Below are 21,418 nucleotides of genomic sequence, written 5' to 3'. Positions count from 1 at the left end.
GGCCCCCGCTTGCCGCAACTGGAGAGAGCCCTAGCACAGAAACGAAGACCCAACATAGCAACCAATCAATCAATTAAATAAATAAATCTTTAAAAAAAAAAAAAAAGAGTCACCATAATAGAAAGCAGGGGAAACATGAATTGGAGACAAATTTTTACCTTTCTAAGAATTCTAAACTAGATACTAGGAATGTAAAGTTTTGTGATTCTGTTAAATTACCTGTATTCGTCTGCTCTTTCATCTGTTTACCTGCACTATTGATATTACATTTCTGTGCATGTGAGGTTCTTTCAACAGTACTATGAATACCTGTTTCTTTATGATTTATAACTGATATAATATTAGAAATGAAATCAAGATATTGTAAAACACTCTGTCTCAATGCAGTGCCATGACAGAACATAAATTAATTCTCATTCTCACTTTCAGTTCCTCCAGCTTACTCAAGGTGTAATATGCCCTTCATGGCAACTGACACAACGAATAACAGACTGTCTCAGTGACTGGCCAAGTTCAATGTGCCTGTATTTGGTATCCATGGTCAAGTTAGCTTCAAGAAAAATGGAAAGATACCTATCTATCTATCTAGTCATACATCCACCTATCTACCTATCAATTTTTTTTTTTTTTTTGGTGAGAATTTTCATAGTCCTTTATTCACAGCCCTTTTCCACCGCATCTGGGCACGTTCTGAAACAAGAAACTTCTCACTTCTCTCCTTCTGGCTGCTTCCATCCCAAGTAGTTGTTATTGAATCAAAACTCAATTCTCCTGTTTCCTCAGGACCTTACTCTGACCTAATACATTAGGCAAAATAATTCATTCAAAAATGTTTATTTATTTATCTTTCTTTTTTGTGATTGACAATATTGTCTTATTTCAGGTATACAGCATAGTGATTCAGTATTTTTACAGATTATACTCCATTAAAAGTTATTACAAGATAATGGCTATAATTCCCTGTGCTATACAGTATATCATTGTTGCTCATCTATTTTATACATGGTAGTTTATATCTCTTAATACCATACCCCTCACATGATCCTTCCCCCTTCCCTTTCCCCACTGTTATCTGCTAGTTTGTTTTCTGTATCTATGAGTCTGTTTCTGTTTTGCTATATACATTTGTTTGTATTATTTTTTTAGATTTCATGTATAAGTGAGATCATATAATATTTGTCTTTCTCTGTCTGACTTATTTCACTCAGCAGAATATTCTCTAGGTCCATGCACATTGCTGCAAATGGTAGATATGGAAGCAGACCAAGTGTCCATCAACAGATGAATGGATATATATATATATTTTTATATATATATATCACATATATTATTGTACCAGTAATATTACAGTGTAATGGAATATTACCCAGCCACAGAAATATTTATTAACATCTTCATTGTGTCAGGTAGTCTTTTAAGTGCTGGAGAAACAATTGTGGACATGGCAGATCTTGAGCTCATGGAGCTTATAATCAAGAGGTTAACAGTACACTTTTAATACATTTTGTGCTGAATTTTTATTTGTTTTCCACTACTGGAAATAGTTTTTCATTTTAGAAAGAGTATTTAATAAATCAAGGAAGTCTTTTCAAGGTGGGAATCCAAGACTTTGTGTCAGGGAAGTCCTTGACATATTTCTGTGTAGGAAGGTAATATCAGGCTTCCTAAGTCAGACCATATAGATGGCTGACTCTTTCATTTGACGATTGAGATGGCACCTAAATTGGAAAGACTACTATTTATAGATCCTCATTGCCCTTTGGATTGTATAAATATGGATGCAGTAAATTAGGCCAGCTAAACGTGTGGCTCTATGTGTTGTATAAAACAGTCCGTTAATGTTTTTACAGAAAGAATTCACTCATTCACACAGGGCTTTTGAGGAAATATGTCTCCTAATACCTTGTTTGAAAGATATTTTTATGTTCGAATGAATTATCTCTCTGTCCTTTAGACATTTCTGTGTCCTTTTTACTCAGGATCCTAGTGTCAGCCACCTCAGTTAATTTATTTACGTAGAGAAAAGTCATTGACAAAGGATTTGTTTTAAATCATTATTGATACTTACCCTTTTTGCTTTCGAATAGTTCCTGGAGATAGCAACTGTCCAGTGACAGATTTAGAGTAAATCTTGTATGTACAACAGAAACTCATACATGCTGACAATTGTTACTTCAAAAAGAATACATATTAAACCAGGGCTCATTAGTTTAATGGAACTGGAAAACAATGTATGGGCTTGGGAAAGATGATATCTCTGAAATGAAAGATTTGTCATATTTCCTCTACTAACCAAGCAACAGAAATCATCAAAATAAATCCTTCTCCAGCAATTTATAAGTTAATATGTATCTTCACTTGAAATCCTAAGCGTCTTTGTTTATATATCTTATTCATCTTTTAGAGAGAGAGTGAACTAAGTGAAACTTAGAGCTTAAGTTTCCAAAAGTTAAGGAAACAAGAAGGAAATCTATATTTTTATGCTTTTTTTCTTTTTGGCTAGCATTTCATCCTAATGAAATATTTAGTTTTCTCAAAGAAGAAAATGCTTCCTATTAAATTATTTTTGCAAAATATGAGGCACATGTGGCTCACATGTTATAGTTTCCACTCACTCCTTAGATGAATGCTGAGAAGAGTTTCAGAGACAGGCGATAAAACTGTACTCCGTGGAGCAAAAGGTATATGAGGGACTTCCAAGAAATTGGATGATCCAGTTTGTATTCTTTTAAGGGTTGCATAGGGTGAACCCTGCAAGGTAATTTTTCTCCAGCTTCAAGGCACATGTTTATGGTTAAGATGAAAGCATAGATAAAGGTAATATATATGCATACTTCCTTGCATCATAATCTTTGGGGATTTCGGGCTTTCTCTCAATGATCTGTTAGTATTTGTTTAAAAGAAGAGATAATTTTGAATTTTCACTTACTTGTAATCAAATACCAAGTCTTACTACTCTCCAAAGAATAGTGAAGATGTGGAAATTGATTCTATTTTTTTTTTTCATTCTGTAGTATCCATGTATAGTTGAAGGTTCCTGGGGAAAAATTAAGTAATAATTGGGACTGTCATAATAGCTACAATAGAAAGCTTTATCACTGGGTTCCCTATATCTATTTTGAAGAAGAAATCCTTGCCCATCAGGTATCTGTACTTGCATAGTTTGTTAGAGATATTTGAGTTGCATTTCTTTTTTAGAGCAAAAAGAGTTGACAAGTCAAACCCATAGAAACAGTAGAATTACTAGGGACTGGGGGATGAAGGAAATGGGGAGATGTTGATCAAAGGGTACAAACTTCCACCTATAAGATGAATAAATTCTAGTGTACAGCATGGTGGCTATAGTTAACCAACTATATTATGTACTTGAAAGTTGCTAAGAAAGTAGACCTTAAACCTTCTCACAATCGCCACCCCCCGCAAAAGGTAATTATGTGAGGCAATCAAGGTGTCAACTAATTTTATTGTGGTAATCATTTTACAATCTATATGTGTATCAAATCATCATGTTATATTATACACCTTAAACTTACACAATGTTATATGTCAATTATATGTCAATAAACCTGGAAAAAAACTGGTAGCTTAAGAAATTTAATTGCCATTCAGTTATTCCACAAATATTTATTGAATACCTACCATATGCCAATCACTATTTCAGATCTCAGGGATATTGTAGAAAGCAACCCCAGAACTCCTGTCTTCACAGTGTCTAAATTTTATTGGAAGGAGAAGAAAATAAATAACATAAATAAGATAATTACATATATATTAGAAAATAATACGGAGAAAAAAAGAAAGCAGGGAGTGGGGGAGAGAATGTTAGCATGATGGGTTATGATTTTAAATAGAGTGGTTAAGAGAAGCCTCATAGAAGGTGACATTTAAACAATGTCTTACAGTGAGAGAACAAACTTTCTGGATATCTGTGAGAACTGCATTCCAGCCAAACAAAATAGTTAATCATAGGAACCAGAGGTGAAAGAAAGTATAATATGTTGGAGAAACAGCAAGGAGGCTAGTGTGGCTATAGTAGTGTAAGCAATGGGGAAAGTAATAGGACATGACAGCAGAGAGATGACAGGGTGAGGGCAGATCATTTAGGGCTTTGTAGGGTATTGTAAAGACTTTGGCTTTCACTGTAAGAAAGGATCAGTAGAGGTGTTGAGCAGAAAATAAAAAGATCTGGCTTAAGAGTTTTTTTTTTTTTAATTTCAAAACGTTATACCTAAAAGTATATACATTGCAATTACACAGTTCATTGAATTATTAAAAGTGCACACACCCATTTGACAACCACCTGAATAAAAGAAATAGAACATTACTTAGCATCCCAGAAGCCTCATTGTGACCTTTCCTATTACTACTTCTCTCTCCACAGTAACCTGTATCTTTACTTCTGATATCATCAATTTGCCTTATTGAAATGTATGTAAATGAAATTATACAGTGCCTATTTTGTGTCTGGAATTGTTCATCCATAATTAAATATGTGAGATTTATTTGTGGTTTTTCATATAACTGTATTTCATTTATTTTCTGTGCTTGTAATATTCCTTTGAGTAAATATACCACAAGTCTTTATTCTTTTGTTGTTGGGACATCTGGGTTGCTTCCAGTTAGGGGCTGTTATGAATAATACTGCAACAAATAATATTCTACATATCTCTTGGCGTATATTTGCAAGTATTTATGCTGTATATATATGAAATGCTGAATCCTAGGGAAGGAATATGTTCAACTTTAACAGATAACATCAAAGAGTATTCCAAAATATTTGCCAAATGTACACTCCCATGAGTAGTATATGACAATTCCCATTATTCTGCATTTTTTGCCAGCCCTTGGTTATGTCAGTTTTGTTTTTTTTTTTAAACATTTAGGAAAACACACCGTGTGTTATATTTGGATATACTCTTTTTTTGAAAAGACTTAAGAGTCGTGTCCATTTTTCTGTTGGGAATTTGTTGTTACTTTAAATATTTTAAAAATATATTCTGAAAACACCTTATCTTGTTCCTGAACTTGGGGGAAGCACTGAGTATAACATTAGCCATACATTTTTCATAAATATGCTTTATTAGCTTGAGGAAGTTCCTTTTTATTCCTAGTTTGTTGACTGTTTTTGTCATGAAAGGGTGTTTGTTGGCTTTTATCAAATGCTTTTTCTGCATCTATTGAGATGATCTCTTTTTTTTTCCCTTCATCTACTAATGCGGTATATTATATTACTTAATTTTCATAAGTTGAACTGTCCTTTTATTCGTGGGATAAATCCCACTTGGTCACATGTATAACCCTTTTAATATGCTACTGAATTCAGTTTTCAAGTATTTGTTGAGGATTTTTGTGTCTATATTCATGAGGGTTATTGTTTTGCAGTTTTCTTTTTCTTTTTCTTTTTCTTTTTAAATTTAATTTAATTTATTTTTCTATACAGCAGGTTCTTATTAGTCATCCATTTTATACACATCAGTGTATACATGTCAATCCCAATCGCCCAATTCATCACGCCACCACCACCCCTGCCACTTTCCTATTAAACCCATTTTTATTTATTTATTTTTTAATGATACAAATGGAAGAGACCTAGATGTATTGGTTTCCATAATTGTCTAGTGAATTATTTGTTAGTGATCAATTTACTCTTCTCTGACACTAAGAACCCAATTACTGACCATGCTTCAGAATGTAAAAGATTGCAATATCTGAGTGCATACAATTTTTTAAAATTTAAATGAACTTTTCAATTTCAAAACTAGGGGGTCTGTTCATCCAAGGGCAAGAGCACTTTGTGAGCTTTGAGCTTTAGTCTTATATTTTTTTGATAACATACTATGATTAGACTTTGAAGGAAATAGGTTCTTGTCAGCATCAGGAATGAATATACATTAATAACTGATTAAAACAATACCAGGGTTATTCTTTATCTATATTCTATTTATTAATTGAGAAGGTAATTTTGTGCCAGATCCAGCGCACTTCAGGCACATAGGAAGGAATAATGGTACGTAAAGTTTGTTCTTTGCTTTGGGAATTTTTCCCTATGATGACTCAGTGGGGTTCCCAGCCCCCGTGTTTGTGTTGAGGCTCCCCCACACCAATAAGCAATTCCTGGACTGCAGCAGGGTGTCCAAAAATTCAACTCAAATCTGACACTATCTACCCAAGATAGAATCAGATTCTACAGGTAAAGTGATCAGTCCTACAAGACCAACCTCCACTTGAGATGCCAGATGCAAGCCCAGGTTGTTATCTGTGCTTCTGCTTGACTGGCTACAAATCAGAGGTTCCTACGATCCCCTCTTTGGGTTTGATTAATTTGGTAGAACTGCTCACAGAACTGGGGAAAACCTATTTACTCCCAATTAGCATCTTATTACGAAGGGTATCAATCAGCAGCCAGATGAAGAGATACCGTAGGGTGAGGTTCTGAACAAAGGAGTTTCTGTCCTTGTGGAGCTTGGGGCCTGGCATGGTAGCATGTGGAAGTACTCTGTTTCTGGGATATGGAAACTCTCCAAAAAGGACAAAAAGCTGTCCTTTTGGGTTTTTATGGAGGCTTTATAATATAATCATGATTGACTAAATCATTGGCCAATGATGATTTATTCAACCTCAAACCCCTTTCCCCTCCCTGGGAATCAGGGGGTGGGACTGAAAGTTCCAACCCTGTAATCACATGGTTGGTTTCCCTGGCAGCCATACCCCCACACTGGGGTAGAATTCAAAAGTCACCTTCATTAATATAAACCTAGTTGTGATGGAAAGGGCTTGCTATGAATAACAAGACACTCATTCTCCTTTGTGACCCTGAGGACAAGAGACCAAATATTATAACAAAAATGCTCCCCATTGCATCGATCAGAAAATTCCAAGGGGTTTGAGAGCTGTGAGCCAAGGGTTTTGGTCATGTGAATGACCAAATATATATATTTCTTATAAAACACAATAACACGATGACCCTCTTTCATCTTCAATGTTGCAGTGACTTTTCTTCTAAGAACCCAATGATACTGATAGAAATTATGATTCCTGAATTTTGAGTTGACTTTTCATTGCCTGGAAATAAAACAGTAGACTTCTCTAATATTTTACAACAGAGAATGAAAAAAACATCTAACATACAAAAGATACAAACATACATAATAAAAATGATGAGTTATGTTTCTAGAGTTTATGTTACCTTATTTTTATTTCTCTGTATTCAAACCAGCCAGACTTCTACTCATTTTGTCACTTATCCTTCATTTAGTGAAGATTACATTTCTTTCGAAAGAGACTGCTGACACAGTGTGCTCTTCAAACACCAGTATATTGCTACTATAGAATGGTATTTGTTGAGAATACTGAAGGTAACAATAAGAAGAAAAAAACATCAAAAATAGTATTGTAGGGGCCTCCCTGGTGGCGCAGTGGTTGAGAATCCGCCTGCCAATGCAGGGGACGCGGGTTCGAGCCCTGGTCTGGGAAGATCCCACATGCCGCGGAGCAACTAGGCCCGTGAGTCACAATTACTGAGCCTGCGCGTCTGGAGCCTGTGCTCCGCAACAAGAGAGGCCGCGATAGTGAGAGGCCCGCGCACCGCGATGAAGAGTGGCCCCCATTTGCCGCAACTGGAGAAAGCCCTCGCACAGAAACGAAGACACAACACAGCCATAAATAAATTAATTAATTAATTTTAAAAAAATTAAAAAAAAAATAGTATTGTAATGAAGAGTTTCTTAATTAGACACACATCTGGAATTAACATAAAAAGAGAAATGGAGAACTTTTGGTTCACTGGCAAGCAATGATACATGATTGGTATAAAGACTTATATCAGTAGTTCTCAACTGGGGCAATTGCAGCATCCAGCGGACATTTGGAAATGTCTGGCGACATTTTTGGTGGTCACGCTGGGAAGTGTGATTGCCATCTCATATGTAGAAACTGGGGGTGCTGCTAAATATGTATCAGCTACCCCCCCACAAATTATATGGCACCAAATGTCATAGTGCCAGGATTGTGAAATCCTGCCTTAGACAATGAGCAGGGATATAAGGCAGGCTAATGTAGGGTAAATGGGTGTTAACCTCATACATAATCTTTTAATGTGCAGGGCTGCCTCTAAGTAACCCAGTACCCTCAGGTATGTGGGTAGACTCCTTCTCCCCACTTAACTGTTCCCTGTTTCTCTCCATTACTTCTAAATGTCTTTTAATCTTTTTTGTGTGTGTGTCTTTTAGTCTCTCCTATTTCTCCCAAACTGCTGTTGTGTTTCTGTTTTTAATATCAGCAGTATCTGAACTGAGTAAGTTAATATCTTTGGTTCCAGATAATGATTACACTTTCAGTTACTCACTGACCAGCGAGATTTTAGAACTCAAGTTCCAACCCTCTCATAGCTTTTACCAGATCTCAGTATTAACAAGATGGACTTTACTATTTCATCTGGTAAAAAACATCTTTATTATCCAAACAAAAATAAAGTTCTCCTGTTTTTTAAATTACTAAAATAACATGTTTATTAAAAATTAAAAAGTAAAAGTATATGAACATATAACGAAAAAGCCAAATATTACTGGCAATCTCTCTTTCCCCAGGGATTGGGGTTTTCCTCTAACAAAGCCTGTGAGGTTTCCCTACCCAGCTCCATTGGATGCAGGCCAGTTTGCCTATTTTGCATTTCTACACAATATGATTAATTGTCATTAAGTAAATGGAGGTGCAACAAGAGCTACAATATTCTTCAGACAAGTAAGTGTAAACCTCAGATTTTAAATCTAGCAAAACTGGCATTTAAATTAAAAGGCTACAAACAATTTTAAACAAAAATTTGGAAATGTTGTTTCAAAGGACCCTTTTGTAGAAACTATGAGAACAAACTTCAGTCAATCGTGAAAACCAAGAAACTAGGGAAAAGGATGGGTATTGAATATTAAATATATTAAACTACATCTAAGCCTGAAACTAATGTGGGAATTTGCATGGCTGAAAAGTATGAAATCTACATGCCTTGACAATACAGGAACTATAGAGTTGCTCCATTTCCATCTGGTGGCACATTAAATAACTTTCCTGAACCACTCACTAAAAACAAATACACATCTTGGATAAACATCTTTTGAAATACTTTGATGAACTGGTCAAGAAAAAAAGATGGTGTAGAATTTTGAGAATCTAAAAATCAAATGAATTTGGAAACCCAGAGAAATAAATGGTGAACAGAAATCAGCTTTTACTGTGAGGATGTGTGTTCTGTTTTCAAGGCCACAAGTGTTAGTGGTTGGTAGGGACAGAGACGGATAGGAGAAAAAACCCAGGGCTCACCCCAGGAGACCACAAGCTGAAGTCTCAAAGGATATGATAGGGACAGAGTAAAAGGACAAAGTAGGTGATTAAATAGTTAATCCCACTAGGGGATTGTAGATAAAGAAAAAAGTATAGGAGACCCCTGTAAGTTAATGATCACTCAAGAAAGCAGTCTGCTTAACTATAAAACCAAGCAGGGTTGCTTAGCAACAGAAGCATGAGACATGCCCCAAAACAATAAAACAATGGTGGCATGAGACCCACATCCTGCTCAGTAAGTTAATGACCCCTAAGACATGCTTTCTGCATACATAAAAAACAATAATTTATAGAAAGGTGACATTTCAAAGTGAAAAACCCTCATTGCATTGAGACCTGAAATAATTTTTCCACAATGCCACGATAGTCCCGGCTTGACCAGGTAGGGACAAGAAATCTCCCCTGCCCAACCTGGAGGAAGAGCTGATGATGGAAGCATGACGTCTACTCAGAAATGAGGAAGAAGATGGTCTTTTCCCCCTCCCCTCTTTTCCTTTGATTATAAAACTGTAGCCCACTAAGTTCTCTGGCGGCACCATCTCGCCTGCCCACTTGTAAGCCTCACAAGCGTCCTAGTCTAATAAATCACTTCTTATCTATCACTTTGCCTCTTTCTAAATTCTTTCTGTGCTGAGACATAAAGAACCAGAGCTCCTCAGAGCCCCCCTGAAACACCACCTAGTGGTTTCAGATATGTTCTCAGGGTAGTGGTGAAACATTTTTAAAATCTCACCACCGAGTGGCATGGACTTATATATACTATCAAATGTAAAATAAATAGCTAGTGGGAAGCAGCCGCATAGCACAGGGAGGTCAGCTCGGTGCTTTGTGACTACCTAGAGGGGTGGGATAAGGAGGGTGGGAGGGAGATGCAAGAGGGAGGAGATATGGGGATGTATGTATATGTATAGCTGATTCACTTTGTTATACAGCAGAAAGTAACACAACATTGTAAAGCAATTATACTCCAATAAAGATGTTATAAAATAAAATAAAATAAAGTAAAATCTCACCACCTAAAAGGCAAAAAAGAGAAAAAAGAATTATGAACATAAGTGGACTCACACATATTTTTCAAGTTTGAATTTATACTCGTGAATAGTCTGAATCACTGCTAGCTGACAATTTTGTTTGAAGTTTCTGATTCTAGAGCTATAATGCTTCCTGATAGAAAGAAATACAAATATCCTTTGGCAGATCTTGCCTTTGTTCCAGGCCTCAAAGTATTTTACTGATTAACTTTGACGAAATAAGAGCTTAGAGTCAAATATCAATGAACAAACAAGAAAGCAAGGCTTTGTGAATGACAGCCATAAGAACAACAGAAAGAAGAATCAACCATAAAAGAACCACAGGTTATAAATTAAGTATATTTAGTATTTTTGGAAAAATAAAAAAGGGTTGGAAATATGAATAAAAAGAAGGACACTATAAAAACAAACAGGAAAATTATAAGAAAAATAAAGAGAACAGATTCAGGTTAAAAATTCAATAGGTGTATTTAAATACAAATTAGACACACCCAGAGAAAACAGTAACCTAGAATACAGAGCTAAGTAAATTATCAACAGTGCAGGGCAGAGACAAAAGGGGATAGAAAATGAAAGACAGATTAAGAGACATTGAGAACTGAATGAAAAATTTTAACATATGCCTCATCAGAGTTTCAGAACGAGAGGATAGACAAAAATGTGACAGAGGCAATATTTGAAAAGATAATGCTGAAAAATTTCCAAAACTAATGAAAGACACCAATCTCCATACTCAAGAATCCCACCAAAATATTAAGATTTTTTTTTAAATGCACGTTAAAACACACCATAATGGAGCTGCAGATGAGTAAAGACAGCCAAGCAGATCCTGAAAGTATCTGAATAGAAAAGCAGAGCTTATTCCCAAGGGAAAACTAGTTAGGGAATCAGCTGACTTCTTTAACAGCAAAAATGTAAACCAATGTTTGGAGAGAAAATAATTATCAGCTCTGTGAAAATAAAATAAAAACATCCTCAGAAAAGCAGAAACAAAGTTTGCTACTAGCAGATAACCAGCTAAGGGAAATTTCAAGGTATAGCCTTGAAACAATAAGAAAGTGATCCTGGCTGGGAGGTTTGAGATGACAAAGAAAAAAAAAAAACGGTAAGTATGTGGTTAAAGCTAAATAAAATCTACTGTATTAACCATCAAAACAACAAACAAACTTCTGAAGTTTAGAAAAATAACTAAACTACATGAAAATAACATTTGCATAAGTAAAGATTTGGTATGATTGGAGTTAAATGTATGAATGTCTTTATGTTTTTCTGGAAGATGGTGAGGATATTGATTTACTTTTAACTTTGGTTGGTTACCAGCTTTAATAGGTTATGCCACAGCAGTAACACCAAAATTTCATTGGTTTTTCATCAAAAGTTTATTTTTTCTTATGCAATGCCTGTTGCAGGTTTGGGTGACTCTCCAGAATACTGAAAAAAGAAAAAGGTTAAAATGAAAAATAGCAAATAAATTAGAAAGAATGTTATTTTAGTTAAATGAGTTAAGGTTCCTGTATTATTCTAGAGCTGTGCTACCCAGTAGAGTACCCAGATGTGACTTTTTGCATTTAAATTAATTAGTAAAATTTAAAATTCAGTTCCTCAGTTTACAGCCACATTTCAAGTGCTCAATATTAATATGTGGCTGGTGGCTACCATATTAGACATTTTGGGGGTTTATGTTTGTATCTTATGTAATAAGATCATTTCTGGAATTTATAGGTAATATCATTAGGTCCATATTGTGAGCAATGACAAAATTAGTTTACACCTGTTTTTCTTCTTCTTCAACTCAGATTACAGTGCTTAAAAGTATTATCTTTCTTAATTTTACCTTTCCACTGTCTATCGCTTATGCTTCAATTATTTAATTACTGCTTTAATAATATGCAGTACCTGTCATATGCTTCCACTTTCATCACATCCAAGGAAAAACAAAACTAGTCTATGATGTTAGAAATTAGAAAGTGGTTGCTAGCAATGGTGGTGGTTACAGGGGAGAATGACAAGGATCACAAAGCAACTTTTTGGAATGAAGGAAATATTCTATATTTTGTTGGAATAGTGGTTCCTTGAATGCATACATTTGACAGAAATTATCAAGCCCAACACTTATCTGTGCATTTTAATGTATATAAATTATATTTAAAGAAGTATAATCAAGAACTTACTTTCATGCTAGCTTGTAAATGCATGTAATTTGTTGAAGGACACAACAGAAATTAATATTAATTTTCTGTCATGAGATATGAGGAGAAATGAACGTATGGAGGACTGGGGTGGGAAGGACATTTCTCATTGTACAGATTATTTTTAAATCATTTATTTTTGAAACTTATAAACGTATTATTTATTAAAAATACATTTTAAAAACCAAATCTATTTAAAGCAGAATGTCTACTTTTCAACCTTTACCTGTTCCAGTTATCCCCATATTTGTAAATGACACAATCACCCACACAGTTATGTCATTCAAAGTCTTAAGAGTTATTCTCGCTTCCTCACCTCTCATATCCCGTCCTTCAAAAATTCCCCTTACTCAGCCATAAGAAGGAATGAAATTGTGCCATTTGCAGAGATGTGGATGGACCTCCCATACAGAGTGAAATAAATCAGAAAGAGAAAAACAAATATTGTATATTAATGCATATATGTGGAATCTAGAAAAATGGTACAGATGAACCTATTTGCAAAGCAGAAATAGAGACACAGACATAGAGAACAAATGTATGGACCCCAAGAGGGTAAGTGGGGTGGGATGAACTGGGAGATTGGGATTGACATATATACACTACTATGGATAAAATAGATGACTAATGAGAACCTACTGTATAGCACACGGAACTCTACTCAGTGCTCTGTGGTGACCTAAATGGGAAGGAAATCCAAAAGGATTGGATATATGTATCCATCCAAAGGAGGGGATATATGTATAGGTATAGCTGATTCACTTTGCTGTACAGCATAAACTAACACAACATTGTAAAGCAACTATACTCCAATTTAAAAAAAAGTCCCCTTGACTATTTCTCCAAAATATATCTTTGGTATAAATTCCTCTGTCTCTTGTTCTACCTCCTGGCATAACCTACCATCATCTCTTGTCTATAGTACTTCAAATGCTCTCTAACTGGTCTCCTGGCTTTCACTCCTTGCCCTCTATGACCCATTTTTACTAGTAACCAGAATAATCTTTTTAAAAACATAAATCAGATAATGACACTCTTCTGCTTATAACGTCTCAACTGGAATGATGACCAATTGCCATTTGGTGTATATCTGGCACTTCTTTATCTTGCCTTATAATTTTTCCCCACTTCCCCACTACTATCTTGCCACACTGGCCTTTCTGTTTCTTTTTCCTTCTTTCTGCTTCTCACTGCACGATCCCCTTCCTGCTCCATGGATTTTATCAGCTCTTTCTTCAGATCTTCTCATGGTGGACTTATTGTAGACACTCAGATCTTAGTTGAAATGCTATCTCCTCAGAAAGGCTCTCTGTGGCTAGCTCAGCTAGAGCAGCAGGCTCTTTCTCCATTTCTTCCCAGAACATCACTGTGTTATATTTCCATCATAGCACTCACCACTATCAGATATTTTCTCTCTGGTGTGTTTGTTTATTGTCTTCTCCATGCATTAGGATGTAAAATCCCCAGGAGCAGAAACCATTTTTGTCTTGTTCAGTGAGATTAAGACTTCTGGAGTGAGCTTGGAAAGCAGCTTGAAGTTTTCAAGCAACAGATAACTTTCTTTTATCTGTTAAGTCTATTTGAATATGTGGTTTTACAGAATATGCATTTCTATGCCTCTCTATCCTTTCATATTCATTTCTTATTTTCCTAATATAGTCTTTACATTTATTCCTGTTCTTTAATTTCCCCTTCCTTTTAATCTATTATTTTTACCTTCATAACTTTGTGTATCTCTTTCTTCCTCTACTTTTTCCATTTTTCATTCCTCCCACCTCTCTTTCTCTGAACTGGATATAAATTAGAATGAAATATGTTCGATTATGCATTTTTTTATTTTAAAAATATATGGCTAGTATTTTAATTTTTTAAATAGAAAATATGTGTCTTTAAAACAAAATAAAATCTACTAAAATTTAAATTATGTTGCCTTCTACTGCATGATTCTTAATTATTTTCCTTCTGTTTAATAATATTAAATTGAAAAAAATAGTTCCTCATCATCGCTTTAGCAAAGCATAGAAGACAACTATTCCTAAAATGAAAAAATAGTAGATACAAAGACCAAATAGGGTCTATTTAGGAGGACATCTCCACTGAGGATTTAGTCAGTTCTACAACATGCAGTTCTTTTTTCTAAGAAGGATTATTCAAAGGAGTCTTTGTGAACATCATTTATTTTCTCTTTGCCTATCTCTTTGTCACCAGAAATATGGTGAATCTAACATATTTACCATCTACTTGACTACATTATTTCCTTTTTTGATATACCAATGATTTTCTGTCAATTATACTACCTTTCTCTCTTTGAATTGCAGTGTAAAATATAAATCTCCCTTGACTTTCTATTCACTCAGACCTAATAAACGTTCTGGCTATTCCATCATTTCCATCACTGATGGAATGTTGATTTTAGAGTCCAGAAGTGACACCGTGTCTCTTTAACTGATATATATTTGAGTATTTGTACCTAACGTATCTCTAGTCTAATTCTTTGATTATATCTTGTTGGCATTCTAAAATTTCCCTTTGAAAGTGTTCTATAGTTTTGTTATCCTTCAAATTCCCAAAGTACAGTCTCTGTTGCATCAGAAATTGGTTGTTATTTTCAAATGCTAAGAGGCCCCTCTGTGAGAAGAGATATTTAAGAGCAAAGGCAGGAATTGAAAGTTATTGTCTCTTCCATTAGGAGGTGGTGTCTGCTTTGTGAGAACAATGTTGGATTGCTGGAGAGGTAAACGTTTTTGTCATTCTTCTTATTATAAAGAACAGAAAGAAGGAATAAATGGAAACATGTTACAACTTTTCTGTTGGGACATCTGCTGTCTTGGAATGCAATGGTCAACATTATAGTAGAAACAAACTAATATTTGAAGTCTGAATTCAATAATACAATAACACCTTTTATCTGTCCTTAATAATATAGCTCTAGTTCCTCTGGATATTTAGAATTACTTTATTGGGGATACATAAAGCCTTTATTAAAATACCAGTTTTCTTGGGGATGTTAACACTTGGTCTTAAATTTATATATCATATATTAACTGAAAGAAGTGAGGGATGTTAGATAGTAATACATCCTATCTGTTAAGGAGTCAATAGAAGAACATAAGTGCATGATAGGAAATAAAACACAAAGCACTGTGGAAAAGCCTGCAACCCTTAACCTTTAATACATAAAGTTTTCTCTTATGTCCTAAAGACAGTCTAGACGTTTGCAACAGTATGAAATAACCAAGTATATAATAGAGTGGGAGATGCACATAACTTAGTAATAAGTACAGAGGGATTCTTGACTTACTTTTCTAACAGTAGGTTTTATGCACAGAAAGAATGATAAATATTGAAGCCAATGAAATGCTAAGAAAAAAGGAAGGAAGGAAGGGAGGGAAGGAGGAAAGAAAGAAAGAAAGAAAGAAAAGAGAGAGAGAGAAAGAAAGAAAGGAAGAAAGAAAGAAAGAAAAAGAAAGAAAGAAAGAAAGAAAGAAAGAAAAAGAAAGAGAAAGAAAGAAAAGAGAAAGAAAGAAAGAGAAAGAAAGGAAGAAAAAAAGGAAAGAGAGAAAGAAAGAAAGAACGAATGTAAGGAAGGAAGAAAGGAAGAAAAGATGTAGAGAACAGAAAAACTAATTTGGATTGTGCCATTTGTAAATGTTTGTGCTTCAGTTTTGCTTAGGAAACAATTCATGTGCTTGTGCATGTGTGTGTGTGCATACATGCATTTGTATGTACATCTGTGTGCCTGTGTAATGTAAAGTGCCTCTTTAATAATTTGTAATATTGACTCTACACAAAACATCTGTTATTAATTAATCTATTTGGGTTTAGACATACAAAATCAGATATTTTGATGTTTTGAATAGTTATGCCATTATAAATATTTTCTTTGGTTTCTTGATTTGGGACTTGATTGTACTTTCTCTTCTCTTGCATTCTGTCTCCCATTACAGTTAAAGTTAGTGGACCCGTCTTTCCCTCCTCTCAACACTCCATATTCCACAACACTACTTAAAAACAAGTGTGCCATGTAACTGAAAGCATGTGCACCATTGTTCTATATCACACTGCAGTATTATGCTCTAGTTCAAGTCTTCAAGTTCTGAAAATTTTTATCCTAAAAATAAACAATTTTTGATCATGCATGAGCAACATATGTATTTTATTTGTATATTTTATATTCATTTATACTATGACACTTTCAAAAATAGAACTGCAAAGGATGGGATAAAATCATGTACGTAGAAATTCTATTATTGTTTTTGTCTGGGAGGGGGAAATTTCCCCTCTACCCATCTTGAGTTCTTGTGTCTAATAATAAAATTGACACAAGACAAATTAACAGAGAAAGAGAAACAAATTTTAATCATGTGCATGGAGGTCTCATAGAAATGAGATTTAAACAAGTGGCCAAAGCAGGTGCTTATGTACTTTTTAGATGAAAAACAGTAACTTTGTGAGTAATTGACAGGACAAAGAAACTTAGGCTTTGACTTAGGAGGTCAATTAGTGAAGAATCTAAACGGAGGCTGGGCGTGGGGTAGAAAAATTAAAAAGTAACAAGGTTCATTTATACAGGTTTCTCAGCTCAAATTCCCTATCTAGTGATAAGGGTGTCCTTCTATCTCCAGATGCAGGGGCTGCACCTTTCACATGAGAGATTTCTTTCCTGTTTTCAGGGAGACAGAAAGAAAGATCAGAGTGTCTCCTTTGCATTGACAATTTCTTAAGTAACATTAATTCAAAATAATCAATACGCCATTGAGGCACATTTTGGGGTGGACTACCCTGGGCCTCCAAATTTTCATACCAATAAATTATCATGTGCATTGGATGAGCACATTGCCAATTTAGAGACCACTGTACAGATAAGCCTCAGATCTCAATTTCTCCAGAATGACCAGGATTCTTTTTATTTAGACTCGGATGATGGGTTAATATTCCATAGAGAAAAAGGAAATATTTCAAGTAAGCAGGCTTTAAAAAACTTTTTAGGTAAACATTCTTAAGGTATAATTTACATACAGTAAATCTACCAATTTCTGTATAGTTTAATGGTTCAATAAATTTTGGGCAAAAAAGACACTTGTAACCGTTACAATTGAGATATGGAATGTTTCTGTTACCATAAAAAGCTCTGTCATTCCTCTTTGCTGTCAATCCTCACCTCACCACCACCCACCCCCCCATTCAAATAAAAACTTGAAGAATTTAGTATCTGTGTTTAAGTTTTTTTCTCAGTCAGAAAAATGTTCATATGCCTCATGTAAATCATAAACAAATCCAGGGCAGGGCAGAGTGCTGCATGAGAGAGCAGTTAAATAGGAGCACAGGACAGAAGCAGAAGAGTGTGGCTTCAAGACTTGGGTGCTGGCACTTAATGATTTATAGAAGAATAAAGGGTAGAAGAGATTTCTTCGTTTGTGGGAGAGTGATGGTATAACATAGATGTAGAATACACAGCTTTTAGCTTGAGAAGAACTATGATCTAGATGGAAGAATTGGAAATAACCTCTCTACTCCCTGATATACTACAGGCAGAGGAGATGAAGATAGAAAATAGCACAGTGGTGACAGAATTCATCCTCCTTGGTCTGACCCAGTCTCAAAATATTCAACTCCTGGTCTTTGTCCTGATCTTAATTTTCTACCTCATCATCCTCCCTGGCAATTTCCTCATCATCTTCACCATCAGGTCAGACCCTGGCCTCACAGCCCCCCTCTACTTCTTTCTGGGCAACTTGGCCTTCCTGGATGCATCCTACTCCTTCATTGTGGCTCCCAGGATGCTGGTGGACTTCCTCTCTGAGAAGAAGGTGATCTCCTATAGAGGCTGCATCACTCAGCTCTTTTTCTTGCACTTCCTTGGAGGAGGGGAGGGGTTACTCCTTGTTGTGATGGCGTTTGACCGCTACATTGCCATCTGTCGTCCTTTACACTATTCAGCTGTCATGAACCCTAGAACCTGCTATGCCTTGCTGTTGGCTCTGTGGCTTGGAGGCTTTGTCCACTCCATTATCCAGGTGGCCTTCATCCTCCGCTTGCCCTTCTGTGGCCCAAACCGACTGGACAACTTCTTCTGTGATGTGCCACAGGTCATCAAGCTGGCCTGCACAGACACCTTTGTGGTGGAGCTCGTGATGGTCTTCAACAGTGGTTTGCTCACCCTCCTGTGTTTCCTGGGGCTTTTGGCTTCCTATGCAGTCATCCTCTGCCGTGTACGTGGGTCTGCTTCTGAAGGGAAGAGCAAGGCACTGTCCACATGCACCACTCACGTCATCATTATGTTTCTCATGTTTGGACCTGCTATCTTTATCTACACTTGCCCCTTCCGAGCCTTATCAGCAAACAAGGTGGTTTCCTTTTTCCACACAGTGATCTTTCCTTTGATGAACCCTGTGATTTACACCCTTCGCAACCAGGAAGTGAGAGCTTCCATGAGGAGAGTATTGAGCCGGCATGTGATTTGTTGAATGGATTTTATAATAGGAAGTCATGAAGGGGAAATTCTGGCTACAAATCATTCATTCATTTAACAAATACTGTTTTTCATTGAGTTCCTTCCATTTTTCAGGTGCTGTTGTAACTAATGGGGGAAAGTTATGCATAACAAGAGAATACACTTAGTGTGTTTAAAGAACATAAAAGAAACACCAGAGTGGTTGGAGTATAATGAGTAAGTGTGAGAGATTTTAGGTGTTAAGTTCTATGTGACTGTAAGGGTCAAATAACTAAGGTCTCTTAGGCTGAGATAAGAAGTTTTATTTTATTCTAATTGCAGTAAGAATTCATCTCAATACTTTAAGCAAGAGAGCTGACTTATCTGTAATTGTTTCTTCCATGATTTAGATCAGTTGTCCCCAACCTTTTTGGGACCAGGGACCAGTTTCATAGAAGATAATTTTTCCATGGATGGGGGTTGGGGGGCTGGGAGGTGGGGGGGTGGTAGGGGTGGTGGTAATGCGAGCGATGGGGAGCAATGGGGAGCGGCAGATGAAGCTTCACTCATTCACCCACCGCTCACCTCCTGCTGTGCCACCCAGTTCCTAACAGGCCGTGGACCGATACTGATCCGCAGCCCGGGGGGTGGGGAGCCCTGATTTAGAGGTATATCATCAGGATTCTGGGTAGAGATCAGTAACTGGCAAAACATCATTAAAAGCCAAATGTTATTCTGCAGACCTGTTTTGAGCAATTTAAAAAGCTTGAAAATTGTTGAAAACATATATTCTTTCCTCCCTCAAAGTTGGTAGACTGATAAGAAAGGAAAATAATTAGTTTTATTGAAAAAATGTCATGAAATTATTTCACTTGATTGTATTTCAGTGCTTCATGATTATTACTAATGGGTTATTACAAATCCTCCCTGGATGTTAAAACTTGTCCTCAATTGATTTCAATCCGATTATGGTAATGATACTTACTGGTACTATAGATTCTGTTGGAGATTACATAAATCACTCTAGTTATTTTAAGTATAACGGGGTTTAATGTGAGAAATTAAGTATAAAATCTTTTATGGAGTAGGAGACCATTCTATGTGCTGAGCTGTAGATATCTAAACATATCTAAATGAAGAAATAGAGAACCCAACAGCATACACTGAGATTAAAAACTTTTTAAAAAAAATTGATAGTATATGTGAGCTTCCATCAGTAGAGATACAGGATATTTGAACAGCACTATCAACAAACTTGACCAGTTGCTGTTTATAGAGTACTGCACTCATCAATGACAAGCACACATTCTTTTCAAGTGCACATGAGTCAGTCTCAAAGATAGACCATATGCTAGCCCATAAAAGTCTTACTATATTTCATACAGAATATATGCTCTGACCTCAGTGAATCTGAATTAGAAACAATTGACAAGAGAAATATATTCCCCAAATATTTGCAAATTAAGTCATATGCTTCTAAATAACTTAATGTGTACCAGAAGGAATTACAGAGATTATTAAAAATATTATCCCTTTAATAATCTATTTTCTGAAAGAGTTTGTGTTGAGTTAGATTTTTTTCTTGAATAACTGTTTGGCAGATTTCATCAGCCGAGCCATTTGGGTCTGAAGATTGCTTTGTGGGAAGATTTTTAAGTACACATTAAATTTCTTTTACATATATACAGCTATTCAAGTTATCTGTTTCTTCTTGAATTAGTTTTGGTAATTAATGGACTCAGAATATTGTACATTCAACCTAAGTTATCAAATTTATTGGCATGAAATTGCTCAGAATGTTCCCTTAGCATTCTTTTAATTTCTGTAATATTTGTAATAATTGCCCTAATTTAACTTCTGATATTATTGATCTGTGTAATCTCTTTTTTTTTCCTGACGAAAGTGGCTAAATTTTTATGAATTTTATTGTTCTTTACAAGGAACTAGCTTTTGGTTTCGTTTGTTTTTCTCTGTGTAAAAAATGTGTATATTTCTTCTCATCTATATTATTTAATTTCTTCTTTCTTTGGATTTAATGTTCTTTTTCTAAATTGGAAGATTAAATTATTGATTTAAATTCTTTCTTATAAACCCTTTAAATAAAATCAGTTGATGCTACAAATTTCCCTTCAAGCACTGCTTTATCTACATATTGCATATTTTTATATGTTGTGTTCACATTTTCATTCCATTAAAAATATTTTCTAATCTCTACTTTGACTTTCTTACTCATGGGTTATTCAGAGTGTGTTTTTTTCCTGAATATTTGAGAATATGCCTGATACATTTATAGTTTAATTCCATTGTGGTCCAAGAACATATTTAGTATGATCTCAATCTTAAAAACGTGTTGAAATTTGTCCTATATCCCAGAATAAAGTCTATCAGATTAATACCTGCCATGTTGAATGCCATAATAAGTTTTGAATTTC

At 35.4% G+C, this 21,418-nt stretch overlaps 2 protein-coding genes across 2 annotated transcripts in view; both read left to right on the top strand.

The window, feature by feature from the left end:
• LPCAT4 (lysophosphatidylcholine acyltransferase 4) overlaps positions 1-21,418 on the top strand; it is a 189,457-nt gene that overhangs the window by 103,734 nt on the left and 64,305 nt on the right. The gene's annotated exons all lie outside the window — the stretch shown is intronic.
• On the top strand, positions 18,082-19,020 carry LOC132360528 (olfactory receptor 4N4C). Its single transcript, XM_059915604.1, has one exon. The coding sequence runs from the start codon at positions 18,094-18,096 to the stop codon at positions 19,018-19,020; it is 927 nt and encodes a 308-aa protein (XP_059771587.1). The 5' UTR covers positions 18,082-18,093.

The sequence above is a fragment of the Balaenoptera ricei genome, chromosome 2 (genome assembly GCF_028023285.1).
Source record: "Balaenoptera ricei isolate mBalRic1 chromosome 2, mBalRic1.hap2, whole genome shotgun sequence".
NCBI lineage: Eukaryota > Metazoa > Chordata > Mammalia > Artiodactyla > Balaenopteridae > Balaenoptera > Balaenoptera ricei.
The sequence above is the reverse complement of the archived record's forward strand: the minus strand, read 5'-3'. Positions and strand labels throughout refer to the sequence as shown.

Coding starts and splice junctions, on each gene's coding strand:
- LOC132360528 (XM_059915604.1), top strand. CDS start 18,094: ATGAAGATAGAAAATAGCACAGTGGTGACAGAATTCATCCTCCTTGGT.